General features: G+C 52.7%; 1 protein-coding gene across 1 annotated transcript in view; it reads right to left on the bottom strand.

Moving 5' to 3' along the window:
* Positions 1-5,910: 5,910 nt before the first annotated feature.
* KIAA0195 (KIAA0195 ortholog) overlaps positions 5,911-8,964 on the bottom strand; it is a 28,767-nt gene continuing 25,713 nt past the window's right edge. Inside the window, exons 26-30 of the mRNA XM_010078788.1 lie at positions 8,858-8,964; positions 8,440-8,534; positions 7,215-7,308; positions 6,794-6,964; positions 5,911-5,983 (exon numbers count right to left, since the gene is read on the bottom strand). The exon at positions 8,858-8,964 is cut by the window's right edge and continues 69 nt beyond it. Of these exons, the coding sequence (XP_010077090.1) occupies positions 5,911-5,983; positions 6,794-6,964; positions 7,215-7,308; positions 8,440-8,534; positions 8,858-8,964 (540 nt within the window). The remainder of the gene's footprint in view (positions 5,984-6,793; positions 6,965-7,214; positions 7,309-8,439; positions 8,535-8,857) is intronic.

Raw genomic sequence — 8,964 nt, 5'->3', positions numbered from 1 at the left:
TCCTCCCCAGCCACCCCGGGGCCCTGCACTCCGCCAAGAACATCCTGGAAGACATCAGCAACATGTTCGACGACCTGGCTGACCAGCTGGATGCGATGCTGGACTGAGACTCGTTCCCTCCTTCCCCTCCCCACCTCCAGCTGGCAGGGGGAGAGCGGATCCGGCACCGAGCGGTGTCCCCAGGTCTTTCCAGCCGCCTCTTCCCCCACACTTTGCACCGTGGCTGGGAACGCCGTTGCCCCTCCTTGCCCACCCCTGGCTCCGTGTCACACGTGCCGGCGCGGCCGCGGGCTGGTCTCCGAGGGGGTCAGGCATTTCCCACCAGCCTGGCAGCAGGAGGGGAGCCCGGAGGGGCTGCACACGCGGTCCCGGAGGCCACGGAGAAGCCCTCGCTCCCTTGCACAGAGCCGAGGAGCCTCCACAAGGGACCTTTCTCTTTCCCCGCCACATTGCCAAGTCCTGCCTCTTCTTATTTATCCCCTGCCAACAATGTGTCAAAGGAGAGACCTCCCCGCGCAGCCGCCACCGAGCTGCTATTTTCTGAGCAGATCCCAGTCCCGGCAAGGTCTGACAGCAGCTAAAAGAAGACAGGGCTTGGCGCAATTTGGCAGCTTGCGGAGCAAGAAGGAACCTTTCTGCTTTATTTGTTGCTTTTCCAAATGCGTCAGCGTCAGGCACCGTGTAATCCAAGTGGATTGAAATCCCTCCGGTGGGACTCGTACCCCCTCGGGCAGGGTTGGCAGAGTCTGCGGAGCAGCGGGTGCTCTGCCACGGCCCTGCCGGACATGGGGGTCTACCTGCCCCTTCCCCAGAGCGATGAGGATGGCGCTGGCAGGGCCGAAGGCCACGCAGGGCTGTGCTTTTGTGCTGGGCTGGCTGGATTGTGCGACTCAATGGAGACTGCCCTCTGCCGACACCGTGCCTACGCACACCACCACCCCAGTGCTTCCAGGCTGAAGTAGCAGCATGGTTAGTGCTTTTTTTTCTTGTATTTTTTTTTTCCCCTCCCCTATCCCTTTTTTGGGGAGACAATGGTCCCTTTTCCCACTCCCCATCCCTGCGGGGAGCTGCTGGCACAAACTCCACCGTGAACGTTGTTGGACAGTAGCAGCGTTCAGGACTGTGCGAGATGCTTCCTCGCAGCACGAAAACCCAGCGGGAGAGGTGACCCCGCGTGCACCGGGTGACTTCAGCTCGGCAGCAGCTACTGTGCATCCAGGCTGGATGCGGTCACAGCCCCGTGGCTGCAGCAGGGGAACAGCAGCGATAGCTCATTGCATCCAAGCGGTAGGAACGGCTGCATAGCTTGAAGACAGATTTCTCTAGCAGGATCTGTTTAGTAGTGCATGTCTAAATATGTCCAAGAGCCCCGAACTTGGCTTGCACTCGGCATGCCAAGCAAATGAAAGCATCAGAGCACCAGAAGGGAACCTAAGATTGTACTAAAGTGCCATTTGCTACAAAAATTCCAAACAAAAGGAAAAAAAAAATTCCTTATATCCCCCCTTTTTAAAAAATCACCAATGTAAAACCAAACTGGAAAGGGAGAAGGTGGCTGAAGAGGCAGTTGCTTCCCAATCCTTTTGGGAGTTTGTGACTGAATCGGACTGTTTGCAGCCCCCCCGTCCCCTTGCACGGAAAGGGGAGCAGCCCCTGTGAGCAGACCCCACCTGGACGTTCCCGAGGGTCTCCACTCAACGAGCAGCAGTTGTGCCGCGGGCAGGGTGGGCAGGAGGTGCCTGCCTGGCTTCTAGGCTGAAAAGCAAAGACAAAAAAGCCCTGAAAAAAAAGAAAAAATTGTTGTCTGGGACTTGAGGTCGGTTTGAGGCAGTTAGGACAACTTCTCTCCTGGCTAGTTGGTTGCTCTGATTTATACATCACATTGAGTGTATTTAAATGACCGTGTCTGACAGGCAAGTGCTACGTCGTGGACCCGATTGTTTTTAAATAGCTACAACCAGTGGCACTTTATCAAAAGGTTTGCAGAAACCTTTTAAAACTGATTTTTACTCTCACGAGTCAACCTGGGACAAGCCCAGTTATTTTTTTTCCAATGTTGATAAACTGTAAATGTTTTTTTAAAAGGCCAATGTATATATTTTAAATGTGATTTATTATATATATTTACTAACCAGAACTGCAAGTCTTGTACTCTGGGGTCAGGGATAAGAGGACACTGGCGTGGAGCTGTCGCTGTCTGAGCCACCTGAGGGCAGCACCACGCTGCTCTCGTTGTCAATAAGGGAATTAGGCATTCTTCTGCAAAATCAAATGTTTATTTTTTAAGCTCTAGATCTCTATTTTGAAGCTACTGTATGGTGTGTAAGTTATGTACACTGCCACTGGGACTAACTGACCCTAGCTGCACCTGCTCCGTGCAGCGAGACAGTGAGGGGAAAAAATAGCCCGTGTAATCACCAGACTGACAACAGATTTTAAACCATCTGCTCTGTTTGTGTTAATCATGTGTTTTGTTTTCCACTAACATCCATTAAGACTAAATTCTATTAAACAGTGGGGCATATTTTACCCTTTTGATAGTTTTGCCTAATTGTGTCCTTCGTGTCAAATCGCACAAGCTTGTCTCCTACTCTGGTTGAAGTTCATCGAGGATCAGCACTTAAGATGTGGGTTTCCTCAGATAATCTCCCCTGGTAAGAGTCCTGCTGTTGCTGCCAGCGAGGTTCATGTTCAGTTTGAGTCTTACCACCATGGCAGAACGTCCTGGTTTCAGCTGGGACAGAGTTAATTTTCTTTATGCGGTGAGAGCGCTGGGGACCAACACCACTGCCCAGTTTTGGGCATGTCTGAAGCCCCAGCTACACTTGCCTGCCAGGCAACACGCTCCTCCGTCCTCCTGGGTGATCAGAGTGCGGCCACAGTGACACCAGGTCCTGCTTTGCTCAGAACAAGAAGCCCAGGTCTCCTCGTCCCAGGCCTCCTCCTCTCGCCATGCCGCTTTTCTCCAGTGCTCCCAGTCCTGTTCCAGCTCGCCCTGACCCTTCAGCCAGAGGACTTCCAATGGTGCCACCAGCCACGACTGAGGCAGTGCCTGGGGACAACCTCATGTGCTGTGCCTGGGATCCAGGAGACCACGAGGTAAGCGGAGTGTTATTCTGTAGGAAGAGGCATTCAGAGCTGGACAGATTGCCCAAAGCTGAGCAGAAAGCAGGAAAAAGTGGCAGAATCGGGTCCCAGGAGCATCAAGCCCCCAGGCTGTGTCCCTACAACAGGTAAGCCAGGTACCTCGGCCCCTCTGAGCAGCCATACATATTTTTACTTCCTTGCTTTGCTGGGTGCAAACTCTCCCCCATTCTCACCATGTGTGTTATCCAAGACAATCATTTATTGCCGTTCATACACTGGATGAGTGTGGGGCTGGGTTTGTTTCTTTTTTTTTTATACAATTTACAAGTTTTAATACAAATCAAAATATTTTTACATACATCCCAAAAATTTAATATAAAATATACACCATTTAAAAACATCTTGATTTAGGAAATTTCTTTCTGAGGCTATGCACCCCAACCCTTGCACACCTCAAAGGCTGAGGGAAGGGTGGCATGGGCGAGACCATCCAGAAGGCTCCGTTCATACACCCCGGCTCCCTCCAAGTCTAGCAGGGGAAACAGGGTGCAGGAAAATAAACACTTGTGATCACCCAGAGACGGAAACCTTGGAGGTGCCTCCTCTGGAGGAAGGTGTGGCCAGCAGGAAGCCCCAGTATCTGCTGCCTTTTATCACCTACAACAGTTAGCGGCACAGGGCAAGAGCTAAGGTCTGGGGGAAGGAAGGTTGCTCTGCAGGAATAGCAGGGAGCAGCCTGGTGTTGCCTCTGACTCCACCTCTGCTCGGCCACAGAGGAGACCATACCCACCTGCTCGCCAACCTTGGCGTCAGAAGCTGATTTCTCAGGCGTTGGGGGTAACAGCTCTGGAGCTGGCATTTAGTGAACTGAGACTGAGAAAGACGCAGCTTGTTCTCCCTGAGCCAGGCAGCTCTGCAGGCCCGCGAGGAGCGAAGGCAGAGTTCAGCCTGGCTGGCAAAGGCGAGCAGGAGCGCCCTGGTACTGCTGCGTTGCCGGAGAGCAGCCCTCTGTTTCCCCAGTGAGCTGTTGGCCTCCTATCCCATGCAGCCCTGCATGGAATCTAAATATCCGCCCTCCAGCTGTAACTGGGTCCAGGTCTCTGAACACCGCTGGCTGTCCCCCTCCACCATCCTCCGCCTGTCCCCAGCGCCCGGAGGCTGGCTGTACTCCCTGCACTCCCCTACCAGACCCACAGCAGGGAGAAGGGTATTGCTTAGAGACACACAGCGGTGTGTGTGCTCTCTGGTTATGCTGAAATGTAAGGAAGACAAGGTGGAGCAGCAGGGCAGAGTTTAGGGGCTCCAAGCCAGCTCCCTGCCTGCCAGGGAAGGACCCACAGCCATTTGTTAGTCTCAGGGACCAAGCGGGAAGTAACAGCCCTATATTGTAGTGTTCATATTGGGGGCAAAAAGAGTGACAGGATTTATGGGCTTTAGCCAGTTTTTAGAATTAAGAAGGGAGTCGATATCTCCATGAGCTGCAAATATTCTGGTAGCCAAGCCTGTGTGCTCCCGTGTGGCCCTCAACTGTCAGCCCACAACGGCACCAGTGTTCCCAGTACAGCTGGGGTCTGTTCTGAGCTCAAAAGCATGTATGCCACATTGGGGCACAAGAGGAAGAGGCCTCCAGAAAAAAACAGGGAACTGGTGTGACGGCAGCAGCATGGAGGGGAGAGACTTACAAATGCAATCACAGAAAGACAGGATGAGGGGGGTTTCTCCGTTCCTTGGAGAGCAAGTACCGGATGCAGCACAATCCCAGGACTGGGAAAAGAGCTGTCCACCAGCTCCCTGTTAGTCACAACTGCAAGATGCAGACATCCTGCCTGGAAAGACATCCCCCTCCCTCCCCAGCAGGACAGGCAGGTCTTGGGTTTTACCTCTAGCTATGGCCCTCTCGAGCAGCTGTTTTAACTGAAGCAGAACAGCAATCTGAAGCACAAAATATGAGGACAGTTATAAACCTCTCTGGGGGTTGTTAAAGCACATAAAAGCTGGTTCAACAGGGCTGGAGGAAGCTGAGCCATGCTGACTCCCTGCAGGCAGGCTGAGCTGCCCTCCTGCCTCCCGCTGCACCAGATCCCTGCGGTCAAACGTGGACAACTTTTCTTAAAGCCCTGTCTCATCCCTCTTCTCTTGAAGCACTCGATAGCTGGCATATGGCTACAGCAACAACACTAGAGGGCAGGCCCAGCACAGCCTGGCCATCCTGGGGCTTTCCCTTCCCCGTGTCCCCTTGGGAACGTGAGCTCCTGTCCTCACCTGGCACCCAGCACTCCTGGAGCTGCAAGAGAGATGGCTCCTTTGCCACAGGACACGGGGACAGGGAGGTGGGTGAGGGCATGCACAGGCATACACACACACATATCATCCAGGAGAGCACGCAGAGGTGGAAAACCAAAATGGGTTTCAATAGAGATCTCTTGCTTCTGCAACCCTATGTCTGCCCTGCTGGCCCCAGATTCTCCAGCCAGGTCCAAGAAACTCATCTGCTAACAGTCACTTAATTTCAGCATCACCATGATACTAACAAAAACCTCTAGTAATAAATAAATAAAGGAAGAGCAGCCTGAAGAGCCACCGGAGCTTGCAGGCTCCCTTGAGAGTACCCCAGCAGGCTGGGGAGGGGCTGCATACCTGCTGGGGGATCCTAAGAGCAGTGCCCTGCCTGGGACCCTCTGGAAGGTGCTGATGTAGTTTTGCAAGGAGGCTGTCTGGTTTGCATGTGTGAGGGAAGACTCCCTGAGCCTTTGGTGCAGCCACTCTCCCAGTGCAGGATGCAGCTCCGTGGCCCTGGCTCCAGGGAACTCGAGCTGGGAGTGTTTAAAATGGCGAATTCATCCCCAGCTTTGTTTCAAACTGCAACTTCTGCCTCTTTTGGTAACGGACCCGGACCCTGGAGAAAGCAGAAGAAAGAAGAGAGTCAGCATGTGGAGGGGTGAAAGGCAAGCAAGGCTGCCCCACTGTGATTCCCGAGCTGCACAGTCCCAAGAAGCAGGGAAGCCCCTGGGAGGGGAATTGAATCCAGAGAGCAACCCATGGTCTCAGTCCTACCCCATCCAGCCAAGTCCCATCTCCAGGGCCACCAGACACAGCAGAGAAAGGTCCAGAAACCTTTCCCAGGAACAAAGACAGCAGCTCTGTTCCCATCAGGGTCCCTGTAATCCCCCTGCTTTTCCTCACCAGCCCATTTCCTGAATCAATGCTCATTAGCGTTAACTCCCAGCTCCGGCTGCTCCCTCTGCTAAGAACAGCCAGTCACTTTGCCTGCTACTAATTCTTGGCTGCAGCCACTTCCCGTGAAAATGAGTCCCACAGTCCAGGCACTGTGTGAAGACGTATTTCCTCTGCTGTGATTCAATGCCTCTCTGTCCTCATGGGATGAGATGGAGAGAACAGCCCTCTCCAGTTCCATACTGGTATTTCATAGACCTTGGCTGTCTATTGGTTTGAGATAAGGAAATTTTTGTCTCCCTTCCTGCTCCCAATCACTGCCACTGCCCTTCCCTGACCCTCTTTCCTCCTCTGCACTTCCTCTCTGAGAGGTGGAACATGAGTTTGCACACAATAGCCAGGTGATTTACACAATGCAATCATCTCTTCCTTTTTATTCCCCACCCTGTTCCCTCTGCATGGTTTTTCTGCAGCTCAAGGCTGGAGCCAGGCTTGAGCCCTTTCTCCCCATCTTCCCTACTATGCCCCATACCTGATTTCATGCAGCTTGACAATCTCGTTGATGATCACCACAAGGACCAAGGAAAGAAAACCCAGGAGCCATGAGACCGGAGAGATGGACACGTGGTTAAAGGTCAAGGAAGAATTGAGGTTTTCCCAGAGTTTCAGGTCCAGCACAGTCTGTGCCACTTGCCCCAGCAATCTAAGATCATAAACAGACACAGCACATCTCAGCAGAGCTAACAAGCTTCCCAGGATCTGCAGATCAGGGTTCAGGCCCAGATGTAACACTCCTGAGTTCACACCAGAGACCCTTCACCCATTCAGCAGTGGAGAACCATTGCCATGTACTATCATTTTCTTCAGCACCAGCAAACTGGTGCTGGAGCAGGTCTAGAGCCCTCCTTCCCCCAGCACTCTGGAGCCCCTCATCAGGGCCTGGGGATACTCACACAACAGCCACAGTGAGCGTCCACCACCGGTTGGACAAGGGGCTCTTCTTCCACAATGGCTTCGTGCGATGGACGTGGGTGATGGATATAAACACTACGGGGAGAGACGGAAGAGAGGGTTATGAAGCATCACGCTCAGATACACCATGTTACAATATACATCAACAGCTATTACTCCAGAGGGATGTGGGGTTTATGTCCCTGAAACCAAACTTTCATTCAAGGTCCTTTCAGAGCAGCCTCCCCACAGCAATTCCAAGTCCCCAAATATGCAGAGCAGGGGGAAACGCAGTAGTAGTACCACACAGAATTACTCACCGTGGGGATGCCAAGGTTGGTTTACAGCCTGGCATGCTAAAGCAGATCAGGCAAATGACCAGAACTAGGGAGTGGGGGGCTGGGGGTGTGCCCTTGCCTCTGGGTCACTGCAGGCCTGCACCAATGGAAAGTTCCAGCCCAGAGAAAGATATTTAGCCAGAGACTCAGAGTTCTCTGCACAGGATAGAGCATTTGCTCAGGTTTTGCTTGGGCTCTTCAAAACAGCCTTGCCTAGCTTCGGTGATCTGACATAAACGCACACTACCCCTCTACAAAGCAGGACTGCTTCTCAAATTAGGAAGTGTATGTGTTGGCCTGGACAACCTGCACATCTCAACGTACAATGTTCAGCTTGGCACCGAGGCACAGCACCACAAAACATGGTGGAAAGGGAGCAGAGACCCTTTAAGGTTGTCAGAGAGCAGCTGGACCTGCTCTACCAGGCAACTGTGTGCAGGTGATGAAGGTCAGCCAGGGGCTGGCTCCCCTTCCCTCCGGAGGGTTTAAAAAGGCCTCCAGCTCCAGAATAGTTACAGCTGCACCAGTGCTGTTCTGGGGAAGGAAAGGGGGTGTGTTACAAAATAGCAGCAGGCATATAAGGCCTTTTGAGGCAGGGAATGTTTTGGGAAAGTTGTAGGATAATAGTAGCTGATTTGCAAGAAGGCAAAGAGTGATGCTGCTCTTCCAGTGAGAGTGGAAAGGAATCAGCACTTCAACAGGTTGGTAAGAAGCAGAATCAGCTCTGAAGGTGCTGTCTTTAATCTATCAGGGTAGTGTTTAGCAGGACAAGGGGCTTCGTGTCTGTGCTGAGAGGCCACTGCACTGCCTGCTTCTACTATGGAGTCTGGCATAGGGGGCAAAGAAAGAGGCAAAGGATGCTAAAGGGGGTCTGGGAACAGGGGCTTACCTGTGTGTAAAACAATCAGGCCAGCTGTGAGCTTCTGGGCTACAAGAAGAGCATTGGAAAATGTCCCAAACCAGTCAGGAGCACCATCAGCATTGCTAGTAAATGAAGGGACAGAGTAAAGAAGTCAACAGTGGGAATTTACTGTCTGACCCATTCCCACCAAGGCCATGTCCTCCTCTGACAGGTGAGAGAACTAAGTGTGAGCTTGGAGTCAGGCTGTGCTAGTACCAGGAGGCAAAAGTGGGCAAAGGTGCAATTGTTAGGGCTGTGGAGAGAGCACCCAGCCCTCTCTATAGTCATTGTAGCTGGGATCATGCAAGAGTCTGAAGCTTGTTAGAGGGGAATCAGTTCTACCTGGGAAGGGCAAGAGCAACAGGCCCTGCAGGGTGAGGGGGGTGTGCCAGGCTCAGTTCCTCACCTGTGCAGCATGATGGAGGAGCAGGCTGTGAGGTTGAGGCTGGTAGCATTCACCTCTTTGCAGGACTCATGCAGTGTGAACCCGAAGCAGATGAGGCAGGAGCAGAT

This window comes from Pterocles gutturalis, unplaced genomic scaffold (assembly GCF_000699245.1).
Source record: "Pterocles gutturalis isolate BGI_N339 unplaced genomic scaffold, ASM69924v1 scaffold17248, whole genome shotgun sequence".
Lineage (NCBI taxonomy): Eukaryota > Metazoa > Chordata > Aves > Pterocliformes > Pteroclidae > Pterocles > Pterocles gutturalis.
This window is presented reverse-complemented; position numbering and strand designations above follow the sequence as displayed.